Source organism: Bidens hawaiensis, unplaced genomic scaffold (assembly GCF_021521415.1).
Source record: "Bidens hawaiensis isolate Kalapana, Puna unplaced genomic scaffold, B.hawaiensis_p1.1 tig00000326_1, whole genome shotgun sequence".
NCBI lineage: Eukaryota > Viridiplantae > Streptophyta > Magnoliopsida > Asterales > Asteraceae > Bidens > Bidens hawaiensis.
The window spans coordinates 6,746,600-6,768,099 of record NW_027491025.1 but is presented as its reverse complement, the minus strand read 5'-3'; the positions used below and the strand labels follow the sequence as shown (position 1 = coordinate 6,768,099).

The window sequence follows — 21,500 nt, the reverse complement described above, 5'->3', positions numbered from 1 at the left end:
AAAACTCAATTATCAGGAGGGCAAGACAATGCATATAACTCCTCATTAATTTGGGTTGGATTTAGTGAATACATATGTCAAATCTGCTCTCAGTTTTTAAAATAATAATCGTTTTATTATAATGCAATACAATATCATAAGGTAAGTACGTGAAATATGTTGCTTTTGTAAAAGTTGTAAGTGTTCTCTGTCATGTGTAAATAAACTATAAAGTTATTGCATGTGACAAATTATACTAATTCACAACCTATAATAACAATAAAAAAACTTACTCTAAGTACGGTTCAACCTCTTAACAGTTATTTAAGATAAACCATATTGCCTTCTTCATAAGAATACTAGAAAGGTTATAAACTTCTTTCTTCCCGATACCTCGACCATTTAATCTGAAAATAGCCAACGTAACGCTTCGAGCATAACTATAGGTTTTGTCACAATTTTTGTCTCATTTCTCCCACTTAGATTCAACACCTCGTAAATAATGAGAACAAAATGTTATAGCTTCTTCAACAACATACCTTCTGCTATTGAGCCTTCAGGTTTCGCTGTGTTCCTCACATATCTCTTTAAATGTCCAAGGTATCTTTCAATTGGATATATCCATCTTGATTGCACAGTCCCTCCCAAAATTGCCTCTTGAAGAAGATGTACACACAAGTGCATCATAACTGTAAAAAATGATGGGGGAAATATTCGTTCAAGATTACACAAAATCTTAACTATCTCTTCTTACAACACTTTCAACTCCCTCACGTGTAATGTGACTTCACTAAGTTTCTTGAAAAGCTGAGATAACTCCACTAACGCGTCACGAATTTGTTTTGTAAAAAACGGACGAATTTCAATAGGAATTGTGAGTTGTAATAAGACATGACAATCATGTGATTTAAGCCCATATACCTTCCCTCGTTCAAAAATCACATTTTTAGCTAAGTTACTGGCATACTCGTCTGGAAAACGTATCGACTTAAGTAAATTACAAAAATCTTTTCTCTCATCTCGAGTTAAAACATACAAAGCATGTGGTTTAACCCAATGATCATTCTTCATCACCAAGTGAAGCTCCTTCCATATGTTCATATCTTTCAAATCTTGCCGATATTTGCCAGTGTCTTTTGTCTTTCCTTCTATGTTCAACAAGGTGCTTAACACATTCTAACACACATTCTATTCAACATGTATCACGTCAATGTTGTGACTAATTAACAACTTAGGCCAATATGGGAGTTCGAAGAAGATACTTTTCTTTGACCAGTTTAAATTGTGTGGGTCGCGTTTTCTTTTTTTTTTTCCACCATGAGACAGATGTTTTCCATGGTGATGTATAGGTAGATGTTCCAACTAACGTATGTAATCAACACAATTGACTAGTTTAGGTGCAAGCCTATTCTCTCTTTGTCCATTAAAATCTCGTGCTTTCCTCCAAGAGTGATCTTGTGGTAGAAATCGCCTATGACCAACATATGCTATTTTGTCTCGTATATGTATATTGCTCGCATCTTCATTGCATATCGGGCATGCCTTGTAACCACTAGTGCTCCATCTAGGTGACCATAAGCAGGAAAATCATTGACCGTCCATATAAGTGCGGCACACGTGTTGAATATCTGTTTTGATTCACAATCATATGTTTCAACACCCTTGTCCCATAAAAGTTTCAACTCATCTACTAGTTGACGCAAAAATACATCAATATCCTTTCCCAGTGAATCTCTTCCTGGAATCAATAATGTCAACATAAATGAAGCATCGACCATAGACTTCCAAGGAGGCAAGTTGTATGGTATGAGAACAGGCCACATACTATAGGAGAGGCTCATTGACCCGAAAGGATTGAAACCATCACTAGCAAGCCCTAGGCGAACATTTTTAGGATCCTTTGCAAAATCAGGAAACATTGCATCGAAGTGTTTCCATGCCTTTTGGTCTGCTAGATGCCTAAGAACCCCCTCCTCTTTGGTTCTTTGTCGGTCGTGCCATGACATTTCTTTAGCAGTGTGTCTTGAGGCACATAAACGTTTAAGCCTACTTGTGATGGGAAAGTAACGCAAGACTTTAACTAGCTTCTTCTCCCCTTTACTATTTTCTTCATAACGACTAGTGCTACAAACTGGACAATTTTGTAATTCTGAATATTCTTTCCAAAATAATGCACAATCATGTTTACAAGCATTGATAGATTCGTATCATAGTCCAAGAGTAAGTAAACACTTTTTTGCCTCATAATGGTTCTTTGGCAAGTTTGCTTCCTTGAAAGCCCGGCTAAATAAATTCAGAATCATATCCATCGACACATTTGTCATTTTACATGTTACCTTCACGTTCATCAACTCTAGTAAAAATCCTAGTATAGAAAACTCATCACACCCCGGGTATAAAGGCTTCTCCATATCAATAAATAACTTCTCCACATGTGGGTTATTACGTATATCAGTACCGCCCCTCAAGTTTTTAGCTTCGGTTTCGCCACCTATATGAAAAGCATCATCAAGTAACTCATCGACTCCATCATTCGATTCGCTTTCACTTTCTTCACACTCACTGTTTGTTCCATCTGTTTCATAACTCGGTAGATGTTCACCATGATATATCCATACATTGTATGACGGTTCAAAACCATTATGTATGATATGGATAGATACAACTGTTGGATCATGTCTTCTTGCATTCAAACATTTTTTACATGGACAAATAACGAATCTTTTACTCCACTCTGCAAAAGTTATCACTCCTTTAATGAACCTTTTATCTACCTTATTAGTGATTTTAGTCCAGCTCTTATCCATAGTCATTGTGAAATCCTGGTTAACAACAAGCATACATAAACTATTTATCAAAATAAAAGCACTATTCTTTGGTTTTTGAGGTAACAAAACTTTATTCCTGGAAATATACACCCGTTTGACCTGTTATAGCTTACTTTTCTAATTACAACAAGCTGCAAATGTTATACTCATCCTTATATTATAATTACAAGCTTACTTTTCTTATTACATGCTTGGTTCACTTTAAGTTACAATTTTGGTACAAAAGTGTTGGTCAAAGTTTTCCCTGAGTAATTTTGAAAAAAGTTAACTGTAATTATTTATAACATACAGTGAGTGAGTGTGAAGAAATTGAGAGTTGTTTGAACAACTGAAAAATCATTTTGTTGCTGCATATCAAAATTTTAACATAAGTGCAGTTGGGAAATAATTATTTGAAAATTTGCAAATACAGGTCCAATAGATAGGGATGAGATCGGTATCGTACCGATACCAATACCGAAGGTACCGATACCGAATGTGAGGGAAAATAGGTGCCGAATACCGCAACGAATATATCGGTTCAGTATTGGTACAATACCGGTATTTCGGTAATTTACCGCTTCGATACCGCTTTAGCATTTTATCTTTTTTTTTTGGTATTTAAGTTATCCAAAGTAGCATTTTATTTTTTTAGCAACACAAAAAGACTTCTAATTTAGCATTTTATCTTCGATGCCACGTTTTTTTCTGAATTTTTGCAGGATAGAACTTCCAAAGTGTTATATATAATTGATTATTATTAATTTACTGAATTATTTTGACCTTTTGTGATAAAAAAAATAAAAAGGCGACGTAATTTTACAAGCCTCTTGCAAAACCCATAAGCAAAAAAAAGTTGACAAAACCATAACAAAACTGTATTCACAAAATTGAGATCGCTAGGTATTCAGTAAGAAAAGAAATTGAAATAGGATTTAAAATTTTTTTACTAATGAAGATAGATACTTAAAATTTGTATAAATAGGTAACACAATCAATAATATTTTTGTGAATCGAATTACTATCCATAAAAAAACTTATATAAACTCGGTACCAATACCGATTTTTTACCACAAAGTACCGATACCGATACCGCTTTTTACTGATACCGAACTTAAGAAAAAAGAATACCGATTTCGGTACCGCTTACAATCGGTCGGTGAGGTGGGGACTAGCGATTACCCGGGATTAATCGGATTGGAATTTTATTTATATTTTTTTCAAAATTATATATTGACATTATATATATATATATATATATGCACATCAATATCAATATAATACTTAAATAAAACTTGGAATTTAACAACTAAAACATAAGTCAAAAGTCACAAGTCATAACTAATGAAGTACTTGAAAATATAAACATTAGCATATTAGTTCATATCAAAGATCAAATAGTTCAAAATCCATCACCGTCAAGTCCGTATTGTTCAATGATTTCAACACCATCCGACTCATATTAAGTAGTAAAAACAATTATACACATGACTGAGTTGGTAAATTTGAACAAGCAAAATAAAAATTAAACAAAGTAAAAATCATTTTTCATCAATTTATGTTTTAAACAAGCACGCAAAGAAAGGAAGCAATAAAAGAATCTTAACCTTTTAACTTACTTGGTTGATTTTGTGGTACAACAACAAGCGGCAAACACTTATGTCTTCAATTTTCTTGTTCGTCAGTTTTGATGTTCTCAATTCATCTCAATTATTGAATGATGGCTAGACAGGTTAACTAAGGGGCTATAATTATGTAAATGTTAGTCAATTTTCCATGGGGTACATAGAATGGGCAATATTTTTGGACTGTAACAAAATGAAAACGAACTCCTTTTCGGGTTTTCTTCTTTACACCTGATTTTTAGCATAACATCTTGTAAGCTAAGTTAATTATATTTCTATCTTTTATCCATCACATGCAGAACAACTTGTTGATATAGAACAATCTGTTGAGCCACCAAACAGGCGTGGTCCAAGTTTAAACCTTAGTGTTACAAGGAATTTACTATTTTATGCCTGAGGGTTCTAAAATCCCTTTGACATTGGCTAAGGGTACAAAAGCCTTTGTTGGGAAGGTAGCAACACCCTTTGCGACTGAATGTGGAATCATTATTCGCAACTTTTGTCCAATGAACTATCACACATAGGATTCTTAGGAGGATGCGAAAACTCTTATGTATGAGAAATTAGGAGTAAGTTGTACATATTTTTACGTTTTAAATGTTGAGATACTATTATGATGTTGCATTCTCATTTTTATCATTAACAATATATTCAATATAAGGTAAATTCGAGTTGTTGTGGACAAATGAGACTTTTATGGGGTACGTGGATGCTCGGCTACAAGCCCATTGGAAACGTGCTCGAGGTGTTTTAAGTCGGCATTGGAAGGATAATGGAGGAAAAACCAATCCAGAATTAGCCAGATTGAAAATGAAACCTCATTGTCAGGAAGAATCTTGGAAGCATATGTGTGACTATTAGGAACTAGAAAAAACTCGGGTATGCTATTTTTTTACGAATCAGAAATCATATTCATTAATTATTTTCTTAGTATTCATGTTCTAAAATGCATGTTAACTTCTGTTTTTTATAGAAATATAGTGATCAAATGGAGGCCAATAGAGGAAAACAAGTTAACATAAGCAGAGGGGGCTCTCGATCGATAGCCAATCATACATTTCAAATGGTAAGATTTAGACTTTTCGAATCATAATGCAATTATATATATATATACACATAGTATATTTTTCTTCATTATTATGATTATTATAATGAAAGACAAATCCTGAGACTCAGATTCCACCTAGCCCATTAGAACTATATCACAAGCTGCATTACAATGGCACGAAACAAGGATGGATAATGATGAGTCACGTGTCGAATATGTAAGTATATCCTTGTTAAAAGATTTTAAATTGTTAATTATATTATGTTAAATTTTGGTTTTGGGCCGGTACTTGTTTAAATGTTGTTCTCGTACCTTATATTATGCTAGGAAAACATTATCCAGCATAAACAGATGGCGGCGGATAAATTAAATTCCGAGGGAACTACCATTACTATTGCTATGGAACACGAGTTTGAGAAAGAAGCCATAAAAGCTATTTGTGGCAGCGTGGGAGGTTGGTGTTGGGCATGTGTTGAGGAAAAAAGATAGTTGGATGAAATCAGTAGTTGAATCATCTCAACGAGAATCAAGTGAGAAAGAAGAGCTAAGAAATAAGGTTATTGATCTCGAGGAGAAACATAAACGAGATAAGGAGAAATATGAAAAAATGTTCGAGTTTATGAGCACAAAGTTTTCAGATTTTGAGAGCACAATAGCCACTGAAGCGAGTGATGAAGATGATCACACTGACAACACTATCTAGAAAAATGAGTTCAAGCATTTGTTTCTTTTTAATTCTCTAATACTTACAACATTAGAATTGATTGAATGTTTTTTTTTATTGGTTAATGTTATGATGTTAATGCTTGGGGATATTTGGATTTTGAGAAAGAAATAAACAAATTTATGAATGATATTATTATAAATAAAACTACAAGCCTAATATTATATAATATAATTAGACCTGTTTTTCAGTCCTTGAAGGGATCAGTTAGGGATAGTGAATACATGTTGAGGACTGAATTGAATTGTATCAGAAACTATTTTTATACTATTGGAGATAGTCGCTGAAAAACACATTAAACTAGTTTAGGTGACTGATATTCAAACCCTAAATAAATATGTATATTGATGCTGAATATAAATGTTATCGGAGATTGATTATTGGATTCTAAAAGTTCATATCATAAACTAAAATAACATACTATCCGAGATTAATTTTTCAGTCCTTTAAAGTAGAATATTAATGACTGCAATCGAGTGGTATCGGGGACTAGTTCTCAGTCTTTAAAGCATTTTATTGTAGATTGGAAGCAGAGTACTAGAGATTGATTTTTCTTGATTTTTCGGTCCTAGATAACAGCTTTAGACTGATTATCAGACTCTAAATGTACATACTAGGGACTAAAATAAAACGCTATCTGAGATTAATTTTCAGTCTCGAAAAAGAGACATTTTAGCGACTGAATCAGAGTGCCACCATAGACTAATGTTTAGTCTTCAAAGCATTGTATCGCAGACTAATTTGATATGGATTCACACACATAACGGAATGTATTAGGGACAATATAGTCTCGCTTATAGGGCTGATTTCCAGTCCATATAATTAAACATTTGGGACTAAAATATCATAACATTCGAGACTGATTTGTAGTCGTTGAAGATAAGTTTTAGGGACTAAAAGGACGTGGTAACAAGGGAAACATTGAGGACTTAATTTGTATGTTTTGGAGACTAACTATTAGTCTCTGTTGGTGCTACGCTATAGGGACTGATTTTTAGTCACTGAAACCCCTATTTAGGACTATGTATCCGTTACTGATTGGAGACTGGTAAATCAATCCCCGATATCTATTAGTTACTGATTGTGGAGTATCAGAGACTAATTTTTTAGTCCTAGATACCAATCTTTTTTGTAGTGAATATGGTGGATGGATTGAGAATGCTCACTCTCACCCTCACACACTAGACTGTAAACCAACAAAATGTTTAGCGAACAGTTCGTGAACCGTTTGGCAAGAGGTTCATTTACTAAATGAACAAATATGAACAAGATCATTCGTTCGATCAGTTAAACAAACGACATAAACAGAGCCGTCGCCCGTCCAATTGTGTTCGTGAATGTTCGGTAATGTGTACATGAGCGTTCATTCATGTTCATATGTATGTGTTGTTCATGAGAGGTTTTTTGTATATTTATTTATGTTACCCCCAATATAAGATAGTAAACTGTTATAATATTATCGTAATTATAACAAGATTGGATATATGATTAAAGAAAAAGGAGTAAGATGGTGAGAGCAAATATATGAGAATGTGAATTACTGGATGATCTTTACCCTTACACTTACGTACTATATATATATTACAACAACTTTACTATTTAGGAGACAAGGTTACATAATTGAAGTTGAAATTTGGTGTCATATATATGCATATGTTATCTACACGTTTATAACATAAACCATATGTTCACTTTGTTTTTCCGTTGCTTTCATATCCTTCCTCATTATTCGCATCGATGAATACCTTGCCCTCATCTCTAGGATTTTATATGTATTTGTGAAAACGTTCATTTCCTTAATGACGAACGCAAACTTGAAATCTCGTTCATGAAAATATTATTTCTTTAACAAATGAACATAGACAAAACCTCGTTCGGATTTGGGTTCACGCTCAACTCACACCATTCGTATGTAAAACGCCACACCGTTAACATGACTGACTATAGACCGTAAAACCCCTTAAGAAATTCAAAATCCTGATTTTATTTTCGTTTCCATTATTATTTTTTTATCCAACTCGTAACAACCAACAAATTCTTCAAATGCGACAATTTACAAGACAAAAAATAAAAGCATCATTTCTCATATTCTCACTCTCTCACACACACTCTTTCTCTCTCTACAAAACCCTTACTTCTCTCTCATCAAATTCACCATCGATCGTAACAGGTAGAGCCTCAATTAGGGTTTATCCAACCGCCTATTCACTCGCATTTCACTCTAATTAGCCTTTTATAGCCTCTTTCCCCTCTCTTTCCTTTATTTCGTTTCAATTTGTTCGTACATTTTGCAGGTTTTTGTCTCTACATGAATGCATGTGTGAAATCGGTTGATTATTTTAGGTTAAATGTGTTAGCCGACTGTGAATGCTCTTTCGATTGAAGTTATTTGTTGATTTGGTAGCTGATAGACTGAAACCGTACGGTTTTTGTAGTTTACTTGTTAGAATCGTTGTGGTGAACGATCATTTACATGTTATGGTTTGTTATGCGGTTGTGTTGGTGTTTATGGAGCGTTAAGTGGTTATTATTTTTTTTTAAGTCAAAATACAGCTGCATTTGTGGCTTTTGGGTGTATTAGCAGATAATAAGTGAAATATTGTTTAATTCTTGCTTTGATAAGCTGGTGAACGGTGTTGTGGTGAACGATCGTTTACGTGCTATGGTTTGTTATGAGGTTATGTTGTTTATGGAGTGTTAAGTGGTTGTTATTGTTTTCTAGGTCAAAATACAGCTACATTTGGGGTTTTTGGGCGTATTTGCATACAATAAGTGAAATGTTGTTTAATTTTTTTTTTTGTTAAGCTGTTTTGATGCTTGTTTAGAGTGTGATTTTATTTGTTTCTAGTTTTGCTATATCTAGCTTTTGAAATTTTGTGTATATATATATGTGTGTGTGTTTAGCATAATGTGCTTGATTAAAAAAGTATATGTGAGGGATGTTGAAAAGGGTACTAGAGTTTTTTCGGGAAATGATGGTGTCATTATTTTCATGAAATGTTTGTTATAGTTCTGCTTTATTCTGTTTTTATTTTTAAATCTTCAATGAGAAGGTTTATGCAGATGTAATAGTGTGTGAGAATTTGGAATGAAATGGGCTTTGTTATATCACGATGAATTCTTTTTGTTGGAAAGTAAATTGTGAATATGTGGAAGTGTGCCAGTTTTGCTTTCTGTTATTTGATAAACATCGTATTTTGCTATAACAAAAAATAACTACCATCAGCTCATAGAGTACTTCAATTATGTTTTTAGCTATGAGTTATGATGCTTCTGAAAGCTTTTTATCACTGTTTCTGTAGCATTCTTGTTTGCTAAGGCTGTTATTTGTGTATTTATAGGATTTTTTACATGTGTTTTATGAAATTATTTGTTTGTGTTTTTCCTTTTTTTACTTTCTTGTAAGTCTTATATAAGTTCAAGATCTTAACATGAGAAACACTACATATAGCCTGCATATTATAAATTAAAGTGCTGATTAATGTTCCTTCAACTCTTGTTCTTAGTTGTTTAATTTTTAATGATCAGTAGTTACAATTTGGACACTGATGTAATTTTTTGTTATAATGAGACAGGTTTTGATCAATGGAAGAAAATTCACCACCCCCCACTTTAGAGGGGAAGATTACTGGAATTAGTTTTTCTTTGGCCACTCGTCAAGAAATTGTAACTTTTTCATATTATTTCACCCCTTATGTATCAAATACTGTTTTTTAAACTGTTTTGCCTTTCGGTCTAACAACCTTTTGTGTTTGATGCGTGCACATGAAACTTGAGTAGTGCTTGGCCTCCATTAGTGACTGCCCCATCAGCCATGCGAGCCAGCTGTCCAATCCATTTCTTGGACTTCCACTTGAAGTTGGAAAATGTGAAGCTTGTGGTGCAGCTGAAACAGGGAAATGTGAAGGTGTGCAAAGTGTTATCATAATTTTTTTATGACACTTTGTGAAGTAGTCATTTGCCATTAATTTATTCTTAAGTTCTATTTGGCTTCTGTATTTCAGGCCATTTTGGGTACATTGAGTTGCCCATTCCAATATATCATCCATCTCATATCAATGAGTTGAAGATCATACTGAGTTCAATATGCCTCAAGTGCTTGAAGTTTAAGAATAAAAGGGTATTTGTTATCTATCTTTCTTAGTGTTTTTGTTCTCAGATGGCATATTTATATTCATGAATTGGGTATTCAAGCATAAATTACAATATTTTTCAAAATAAGTGATGTTTTTGCCTCTTTTTAAGATAAAACATTTAATAGCAGTGACCTACTCATGAACAGACACGCTTTTACAAATTATAATCCTATTGTTCTTGTTTAGCTATTATGTCTTTCTAAAAGAAGATTAGAAAATCTGCATATAAAGACATGCATCAATATCTTAATTTCCATTTTCTTATTTTCGTTTTGTACTTTCAGTTACAGGCGAAGAATGTTGGCGTGCTTGAAAGAGCTTTCTCCGTTTGTTGCGATGTAAAATCCTATATCAAACTTTATAAAGTTTTAATATATGAAATTTTTAGCTTACATTTTCTCTTAATAATTAGTAATGATCTTAGTGAATGCTGGTTTCTTTGCTTATCTTTGTCACATGTTTATATAGGAAACTGCTGAGGTTACTGTCTGTGTAAACCAAAAAAAGGACGGTGCATGTTTTTTGGAACTGAAGCTTCCGCAAAGAAAAATAAGAGTAAATGAACGTGTTTGGGGTTTTCTTGATAAGTATGGATACCGTTATGGTGGTGGTGCAACTACTCGACCATTACTTCCGACTGAGGTAGTAATTAAAACTAGTTGACCTGAAAAAAATTGATAAAATTATTTGACCATTTTGACCTGGAATGATAAAAGAATCAGAAGAATGTTAAGTTTTTGGTGAACTCTCAAAAGTGATTATCACATCAAGTTAATAACTTCAAATGCTCATATGCTCTATATATATTAGCTGATATTTAGTTTATTTAGGCACCTTCCATTAATTTCTTATATTCTTTTTAAAACATAATGTCAGGTGCTTAAAATTCTGAAGAAAATTCCCAAGGCGACCAAAAAGAAGCTAGCTGCAAAAGGGTGTTTTTTCCAGGAAGGGTATATTATGCAACATCTTCCAGTCCCTCCAAATTGTTTGTCTACTCCAGATGTCTCTGATGGCATCACTGTTACATCTTCGGTTAGTTGACTTTCTTTTAATGATTTCTTGACTTGGTCATAATTTTTAATTTTTATACAGTTAAGTAATTTATGTAAAATGTTGTTTTTTAATCTCTCAACGTTTTGAAGGGTTTTCTTTACCAAATTGGATCATTTTCTATAATATGATCCTTTTTTGAGGGGTAAAGTTGTCCATTGATTCAAGGGAAGAAATCAAATCAGTAACAAAATATCAGTTCTAACATAGTAACATGTCATTTAGCTTCAGAAAAAAAAGGTTTATAATTAAATACTTAATTTAGATTTGGTTCAACGACTGCTAAATATCATATATTTAAGTGAGATCAGAAAGTAAATTCTTCATATCCTGTCAAAACTTGTTAGATATAAATTGAAGTTCACACGCAAATCTTAAAAGTTGAGGAATATCTGTTTCCAAAACATCGTTGTTCTTATAAATTGCTAAAATTATAATAATTTACTCGATCTGATATTCAGCTTTGTTTTGTAATGTTTTTTTAGGATATCTCAATGCCAATGCTTAAGAAAGTTTTGAGACAAGTTGAGATCATCAAGAGCTCGAGGTCCGGAACACCAAACTTTGAGTCACTTGAGGTGGAGGTTAATGATTTGCAATTAGCCGTCTCACAATATCTTCTATCGCGCGGTGCTAAGGTGCTTTTCTTTAAGATGTTTTTTTATTAATCTACCATCGGTTGATGTTATATGTGTGTGTATATTATATACATATATATATGTATGTGTGCGTGCGTGCGTCGCGCGCGTTCGTGTGTGATGAGTTATTTTGTTCGCGCTACTTTTTATACTTTCTTATTATGCAGTATGTCAAAATGTGTATGGGTCAAAACTGGCAACTCAAAACATCTTTTGTTCTTTTATTTAGTAAACAGCTAGAGTGTTTGATATGATAGCAGAAGTAGTAACTCAACACTAACATGATATTTCAGAAGGTGATTTGGTAGGTTTTAGGCATTGAAAATACATGTCTGTTGACCCATCCTGACGTGTTCTTTTCTAGCTATTTTAACTGATTAATCTGTAAGAAATAAAAATAACCAGAATTTACCAATTCATCAAATGGTTTGACCCATCTTGACATGTTCTTTTCTAGCTATTTCACGTGTTGTCAAATATTGATTTCTTGATATGATAACACTCACATTTGCTGATTCTGTTGAGTGCTATATGCACTTATGTAGTTAAAAATAGGAGGTATACCCACTATTAGTATTGTTTATTTATTTATTTTAATTTCTATCTGTTTTCTTTCTATTTCAGTATACTCAAGCTCTTTCTATTATGTTTTCTTATACGATACATGTAATTTTCAGGCCTCCCCTGACAGAAATACACGTTATGCGATTGCACGGACCGCAAATGATTCGTCATCAACAAAAGCATGGCTTGAGAAGATGAAAACTCTTTTCATCAGTAAAGGGTCTGGGTTTTCATCTCGTAGTGTCATCACTGGGGACCCGTATAAAGGTGTGGATGAGATTGGGATACCCTTTGAGATAGCTCAAAGGATAACTTTTGAAGAACGGGTTACTGAGCACAACATGAAGTTTCTGCAGAAGTTAGTTGATGAGAAACTGTGCTTAACTTATATAGATGGCCAAAACACTTACTCACTCAGAGAAGGGTCCAAAGGTCATACCTTTTTGAAACCAGGCCAAATTGTACACCGGAAAATCATGGATGGTGATGTCATCTTTATCAACAGGCCACCAACGACCCACAAACATTCTTTACAAGCATTGTCTGTCTATATTCATGAAGACCACACTTTCAAAATCAACCCTCTTATTTGTGGCCCTTGAGTGCTGATTTTGATGGTGATTGTATTCACATCTTTTACCCACAATCTACTGAAGCTAAGGCAGAAGTGTTAGAGCTGTTTGCTGTTGATAAACAACTTCTTAGCTCTCACAGTGGTAATGTGAATCTCCAACTTGGCAGTGATTCTTTGTTATCACTTAAAACACTGTTCAAGAAGTATTTTTTTACAAAGGCTCAAGTCCAACAGCTGGCGTTATTTACTTCAAATCCGTTACCGAAACCGTCAATGTTAAAGGTGCGTGATTCTGGCCCGTTATGGACGGTTTTGGAGCTACTTGAGACTTCTCTACCAAGTGGGTTTGATTGTTTGAGTGATAAGTTCGTGATCAGGGATAGCAAAATTTTGAAGTTGGATTACAGTAGGGACGCGATGCAGTCGATTATTAATGAAATAATCAGCTCGATCTTTTTCACGAAAGGCCCTAAGGAAGTCTTGAAGCTTTTCAACTCTTTACAGCCCATGTTGATGGAAAACTTATGCGATGAAGGCTTTGATTTGAGTTTGGAGGACTTTATTATCCCGAAGGAAGTTTTGAAAAGCACTGAAGAACAACTCGAAGAGTTGTCATCTCTGTTATTCCACTTGAGATCCAACTACAATGAAGTGATCGATTTGCAGTTAGAGAAACATCTTCGGGCCTGTAAAGCTCCAATTTCAGATTTTGTAATAAGATATTCATCCATGGGTAATTTGATAGACCCAAAGAGTGACTCAGCTCTTACAAGAATTGTTCAGCAAGTAGGATTTTTGGGCTTGCAAATATATGAAAGAGGAAGATTATATTCTAGAACTTTGACGGAAGATTTGTCATCTCACTTTGTTGGAAACTATCCATTTCCTGAAAAATACCCGTTTGAAGAATTTGGATTGATTAGGAGTGGCCTGTTTAATGGGCTTGATCCATACCAAGAGCTTGTGCACTCAATCGCAAGCAGAGAGGTGATGATTAGGTCATCTAGAGGATTGACTGAGCCCGGTATTCTTTTCAAAAACTCAATGGCTATACTCAGGGATGTGGTGATCTGTTATGATGGAACTGTCAGAAATGTCTGTAGCAATTCAGTTATTCAATTTGAGTACGGGACGCTGACAAAAGATCTTTTTGCTGCTGGTGAACCGGTGGGAGTATTGGCTGCAACTGCCATGTCAAATCCCGCATACAAGGCGGTTCTTGATTCTTCTCCGAGCAGTAACAATTCATGGAATATGATGAAGGTAGTTTTTTACTTCTAACTAATTTAATGTTTTCTTAGAGGTGGGGATTTTGACCCATTTGTTTTCGAGTGCGTTGATTTGTTTTTTTTTTGTGCAAACGGGTTGAATCACCGTAACTTTCTTTTAATGCATACACCCTTTAAGTAGTTTTTATCAAGATATTTCGATAAACGTTATATGGCGCACTTTTTTAATCACAATTACTACATTAACTTTATCAAATGTTATCCAACTCAGTACCCACTTCTTAGTTGCACGGCTAATGTTAATGAATCTTTCTCTGGTTCTTGTTTAGGAAATCCTGCAATGTGGGGTGAAATTTAAGAACGTTCATAACGATCGTCGTGTTGTATTGTATTTGAATGATTGTTATTGCGGTGAGAAGCATTGTCTCGAGAATGCAGCTTTGAAGGTTAAAAATCATTTGCGAAAAGTCAGCCTCAAAGATGTGGCTAAGGAGTTCCTGATTGAGTATTTCTCTTATTTTCTACTGTTACCTATTAGTTTTTCTGCACTTGATTCTTTCTGAACTTAATGCTGTCTATTTTAGAGGTAACAGCCAGTTGGTCAAACTGCTCAAAGGTTGCATAATGTGCATTGAAATGCAAACAGCCTCGCAAATTGCTTTATTTAAAGAAATTTTGTTAATAATACAGTCTCTAATCAAGTTTAACACAATATTTCTCTATAAAAAAGTAAATGAATAAAAAGTATTTCTTGGTTAATTAAAGCCAACCTGACTATTTTTGGCAAAAGTAAAGCGTTACCTGTTTTGATGTGTTACCCAACCTTGTAAACTTTTCCAGCTATAGTTTGTGTCTTTTATTTTACTCTCCCATTGTAGTTATTTAATCTATAATTTTTAACCAGGTTAGAACATTGTTTATGGCTGATAACACTTTTATTCTTGATGATTTCTAACTACAGGCATACAAAAAAGCAAGCAACATCAGATAATGCTGAAACTGAAGTTGGACTTGTTGGTCATATCCATCTAAACAAGGTTCTCTCTCTCTCTCTCTCTCTCTCTCTCAGTGTGTGTGTGTGTGTGTAATAACAATAATAATAATAATAATGATTAACATTGCAAAGGCTTTACTGAGTTTAGTTTATTGGTTTCAAAAATTACTTTTGTGCATGTTTAGTCTGCATTAGTTTCCTCATTATCTTGTCTATGATATTTGAGCAGGTACTGTTGGAGGAATCCAATCTTAGCATGGAAACAATTCTAAAGAAATGTGAAGACACCGTGAACTCATTCCGTAAGATGAAAAAAGCTGGCCAACTATTCCAGAAAATTGCTATATTTTGCAGGTATGTAATATGTCATAATTTCATTTAACTTATTTAAACTGTAAATATATACAAAAGGATTTGAGAAAAAAAATTGATAGAAAAGTTAATCAGGCAATGTGGTTTGATTTCTGCTCGCACTTTAGTAAAATAAGATTACTAGAATTGAACTGCTTATATTTGTACGCCTTCTAGAAATATAAAAACTAATACAAAACTTATACTTGATTACACACTGTAATAATGGCTATGGTTACTGTTTTCAGCGAGTGTTCGTTCCAGCAGTCATCTATGTGGACCCCATGCTTGAAGTTTTTTTGGGAAGACAATCCTGGTATCTCTTTAGAGGTAACCACACGCACGTTTGCTAATCAAGTTTGCCCCGTTCTTTTAAACTCGGTTATTAAAGGTATTTATTTTAATGCTGCCTGTTTATTTCGAAACACTTCTATTTAAAAGTTGGATTGGTTTATGAATAAGTTGTTACTGTTTAGATGATCCACGGGTTAAAGAAGCCAATATTACCTGGATAAATTCTGAAACAACAGTGTGGATAAAGAATCCTTCAAAGGATCAGAAAGGTGATTTAGCAGTGGATGTCGTTCTCGAGAAAGAATCAGTTAAAAAAAGTGGTGATGCATGGAGGACGGTTATGGATGCTTGCCTTCCAGTAATCCATTTGATTAATACGACACGCTCTATTCCCTATGCAATCAAAGAAGTCGAAAATCTTCTTGGAATTGCTTGTGCTTTTGAGCAAGCCGTTCAGGTTTCTATCTACTTAATTTATTTGAGTTTTCATGTCAATTTGGGGCGGGGTCGGTGTTTGAAACACAGCTAAATTTCTAGTGATAAAATTAGAAACAGACACACATTTTTTGCTATTTAATGCAATTTGCTCTGTAAGGCTAAAAGTTTTGTAACATTGTTTTGGGCTTTGTATGGTTTCATTTCTTATGCGTATACTGATATCTAACAGAACTTTTCTTTTATTATTTTCTAGCGTCTATCTACTTCAGTATCGATGGTTACCAAAGGCATGTTGAAAGAGCACCTACTTCTGTTGGCAAGTAGCATGACTTGTGCTGGAAAATTAGTTGGCTTCAATATATCAGGAATAAAGGAACTTAATAAAACACTCAACTTCCAAGTACCCTTTTCTGAAGCCACAGTATATGTAAGGCGTTGAGTTTATACATACTCTCTAAGAAGTCTTTTATGTTTGACTTCGTATATAACCTTGACAATCTCCATTCATTTTCCTTTTGATTTGTTTTTTTCAGACGCCAAAAAGATGTTTTGAAAAGGCAGCTGAGAAATGCCATTCTGATAGTTTGACTAGTATTGTGGGTTCCTGTTCGTGGGGGAAACCCGTTGCTGTTGGCACAGGTTCTCGGTTTGATATTCTTTGGGACACAAGAGAGGTTTGTATTTGGTTTCATGGTTTATATGTTTTTTTTTAGAATTTTGCATGGTTTATGAGGTGTTTGAAATTTGGATGCACATTATGAGTAGCAATGGCAAAATGTGTGGATATTTGCTACGAGTCAAACTGGTTGACTTGAAACTGTTCTTTATCTTTTATAACAAAATAGTAAAGTTTTTGCCAACTTTTAACCCATTCAAGATGTAGACAATCTGAATTGACTTGTGTTCATAAGTAAATGGGTTGAAATTATCGCTAATGGTTTTTAACGCCTTAGCCCAAGTCTTGTGTACTACTTTAATAATTGATTAATTGTAATTGATACAACTTCAAGTAGCAAAAGTATCCAAACACTCCAACGCCACACTTGATCACCAACTAATTATTTGATTATGATTTATTGAATTATCACGCAACGACTTCCAATAATATAATCCTGTTTTTAGATGAAGCTGGACCAAACAGACGGGATTGATGTCTACAACTTCCTTCATTTGGTTGGGGGCGGTTCAGAGGAAGCCGACAGCGGGTGTCTTGCTGGTGAAGTTGACAGCTTTGACATGGAGGATAACTTTATGGAAGCAGGGTCACCTGAGATTGAGTCGGGGCTTGCTAAACCATCTTTTGAAGATGGTTTAGATTTAAGTTTTGGAGGAATGGATGTTGATCAATCAGGCTGGGGAACGGGCCCCACTCCAGAAAATGGTACATCAAGTGGCGGCTGGGGAGCTGCTGTCAAGACTAAACCTGCAGATGCTGGCGGGTGGGGAGCTGCTGTCAAGACTACACCTGCAGATGCTGGCGGGTGGGGAGCCGCGAAAGATGATCAAGCTCAACATAATGAATCATCAGGTGGCTGGGGTGCTCCCAAAACTACTACACCAGCAACTGGCGGTAGTTGGGGAGCTTCTAAATCGGACCAAGCTCAACAGAGTGAATCATCATCAGGTGGCTGGGGTGCTGCCAAAACTACTGCACCAGCAACTGGCGGTAGCAGTTGGGGAGCTGCGAAAGCTCTAACGGTGCTGACAAGACTACTACACCAGCAACTGGCGGTAGTAGTTGGGGAGCTGCGAAAGCTGACAAAGGTCAACAGAGTGAATCTTCTGGTGGATGGGGTGCTAACAAGACTACTACACCAGCAACTGGTGGTAGTTGGGGAGCCGTGAAAGATGACCAAGGTCAACCGAATGAATCTTCTGGCGGCTGGGGTGCGGCCAAGACTGCTGCACCGGAAACTGGGGGTGGCTGGGGAGCTGCAAAAGATAAGCAAGGTCAACCGAATGAATCTTCTGGTGGATGGGGTGCGGCCAAGACTGCTGTACCGGAAATCGGTGGTGGTTGGGGAGTTCCAAAGTCTGATCAAAGTCAACAGATTGGATCTTCTGGTGGATGGGGTGCTACACCGGAAATCAGTGGTGGTTGGGGAGCTCCAAAGTCTGATCAAAGTCGACAGACCGGATCTATGGGTGGCTGGGGGCCAACAAAGGCCCAGAAAGATGTTGAGCCATCTGGATGGGGTGCAAAGAGTGAAACGGAACCTGAAAAAGATTCTGGTGCATGGGGTTCAAAGACAAGTCAAGACGAGACTGCAACGGGTGCAGGATCAAGTGCATGGGGTCAAAAGGTGGTTAAAGCAGATGATGGACCAGGTTGGGGAAGAAAGAAGAATGAGGTTGAAAATGAGAAGGATTCAAGTGCTTGGGGTCAAAAGGTGGTGACCAATGATGCACCCGTTTGGGGTGAAAAGAAAATTCAAAATGAACCTGAGGAGTCAGGGTCTGGTTGGGGTCAGAAAAAGGACCAAGTTTCTGCAGAAAAGGGTCAAGATGATGGTGAACAGAAACCAGGTTCGTGGGGCTGGAACCGTAAGGCTGAGCAAAAACCGGACCAAGGTGGGGGTTGGAAAAAGAAGGAAAACTGGGGCCCAAAACGAGACCGGCCGGCTCGACCCGTTGGCGGACCAAATGATACTCCAAGGCCAAACCTCCCGTTAACCGTGACAAGACAGCGCCTTGATTCATTCACTTCTGATGAACAAGAGATCCTTAGTGTGATCGAGCCTATAATGCAATCTGTTAGAAGAATCATGAATCCGATCGGGTAATATTAATTTTCCTTGTCATTTAATGATTACATTTTTCAAAAAAAAAACATGTAACATGATATTACTAACTTTTTGACTTTTTGAAGGTCCAATGATGGTGATCCTTTGTCTGCCGATGATCAAAAGTACATTCTTGATAATATCTTCGATCATCATCCAGATAAAGCTCAAAAGGCCGGTGCGGGTGTTGATTACATCATGGTAAACTTAAACCCGCTACATTTTGTTTTATTTTTATTTAATCAATTGCATAGAACTATTACAATATATTATTAACTTTTAATATTAAATTTGTAGGTCACCAAGCACACGCAATTTCAAGACAGTAGGTGTTTTTTCGTGGTATCAACCGATGGGAAGAAAGAAGACTTCTCATACCGCAAATGTCTCGAGAATTTCGTGAGGAGTAAATTTCCCGACAAAGTTGATGAGTTTATTCCTAAGTATTTCAGAAAGAACCAGCCACGTCCTCCCATGAACAGAGATGAAGCTGGGACCCCGCGGACTCCTGGTTCTCGGCCAGGATGGGGCCGTGACTCTAAAGTGGCAGGTGATGACTCAGCAACACCTGCCTTCAGGTGGAAGGACGCCAGCACGGCACCTGAGGATGGCGGGACGCCTGCTGCAACAACCGGATGGAAAAAGGAGGCTAGCACAGGGCCAGAGGAAAGTGGGGCGGCTGCAAGCAGGTGGAAAAAGGAGGCCAGCCCAGCACCAGAGGCGGGCGGTGCGTCTGCAAGCGGATGGGACCAGGCGGGAGACGGTGGTAGTGCAAAGAAGTCAGGTTGGGGTTCTTGAATAATTGTTTGGAAACAGTAGGTTGGTTAATGATTTTGGGATATGGTAGATATAACTGATGAATGTAGTGTTGCGTAGGATCAGGTACATGTGGATTATTAGTGGTGTTGATGCATGTATGGTATGGTATGGTATGGTATGGTATGCATGCATGATGAATGGTTGATGATCAAGGAATGGTTATGTATAAAAGTTGTTTTGCTTGAATGCATTCTTCTTGAAATTGGACCGGTTGGTTGGCCCAGTTCTCGGATATATATGCTATTTGATTGCTAATCGGTCCGTGAAAACAATGCATAAAACTTTATGAAATCGTCCCTAAGTTATGTTTTTAGCATTTTATGTGGTAGAGTAGATAGATGTATGTTTTCAAAACCCAGCATTAACCACAGTTGGAGAATGTGTGTTTTGATATCTGTTTCTATGCTCAGTTAATTGGTTGACTAAAGGCGCATGAGTTCGTTCATGCCATATTTACGAAGGTTCTTGATCGGTGTTAGTGGAAAAAAGTATTTATGAAATTTTTAATTCAAAAGAGAATACCCTTCTTTTAAGGGAGACTAGGGAATCAGCTCTCTGTAATACATAATCTCCTCTTTGTAATACATAAATAATCTCTGATATATCGTAATAATGTTGTAACTGGGCAAACGGTATGGGTAAAGTTATGACTTATATGAGCTAACGGTAATGAGTGTGGTTGTGTAAATGGTCGACTGAGTTTACTCGAAGGTGCGTTTTAATGGGCCTAAACTATATCAAATGTTAATTGGTTATTTGGTTTATAAAACAAATTTGGTTATTTGTTTTTAACCTACAAAATTTAGTCATTAGTCTTTTACCTACAAAATTAGTTCCTCCCTTGGGCTGAGTAGGCATGTTCAAAACGGTTTGGGACTAGGAACCGGAACCGGTTCCTAACCGGTTCCTATATTCAAAACCCCCTTTTAAACCGGTTCCAGACTCGAACCGGTTAGGGAACCGAACCGGTTCTCCCACCCTCGGACCCCTAACCTATCTAACATGTTCTTACCGCTTCCTAACCCGGTTCATGTACCGTAATCGGTTCCAACCGGTTACAGTGTAAATTTTTTTTTTTTTCGTTTTTCGTTTGCGATTTGGATTCTAAACTACGATTCGTATTTGTATAACATGAAAAATAAAAAAAACAATTAACATAAAAATAAACAATTAACTGATGAAGAAAAGACAACTACTGAAGATGTTTGCCACTGAAGACAACTACTGAAGGTTGCCACTGAAGACAACTACTGAAGGTTGCCACTGATGACAAGTTGACAACTACTGAAGGTTGCCACTGATGATAACTACTGAAGGTTGCCACTGATGACAACTACTGAAGGTTGCCACTGATCACAACTACTGAAGACTGCCACTGATGAGGAATACTCATCAGTGGGAAAGCTGCCATGATGAGGAATACTCATCAGTGGGAACAGTCATC

At 36.0% G+C, this 21,500-nt stretch overlaps 1 protein-coding gene across 1 annotated transcript; it reads left to right on the top strand.

The window, feature by feature from the left end:
* The first annotated feature begins 8,236 nt into the window (after positions 1-8,236).
* LOC143622410 (DNA-directed RNA polymerase V subunit 1-like) lies at positions 8,237-20,098 on the top strand. Its single transcript, XM_077093571.1, is given in 21 exon segments — positions 8,237-8,353; positions 9,759-9,849; positions 9,964-10,090; positions 10,188-10,303; positions 10,604-10,657; positions 10,788-10,961; positions 11,196-11,354; positions 11,858-12,010; positions 12,688-13,171; positions 13,174-14,411; positions 14,707-14,882; positions 15,339-15,414; positions 15,601-15,725; positions 15,971-16,113; positions 16,199-16,473; positions 16,708-16,881; positions 16,988-17,128; positions 17,577-18,299; positions 18,302-19,233; positions 19,324-19,438; positions 19,535-20,098. Coding segments are annotated over 20 exon segments (5,967 nt in total). The 5' UTR covers positions 8,237-8,353; positions 9,759-9,768; the 3' UTR covers positions 20,036-20,098.
* Positions 20,099-21,500: the final 1,402 nt, after the last annotated feature.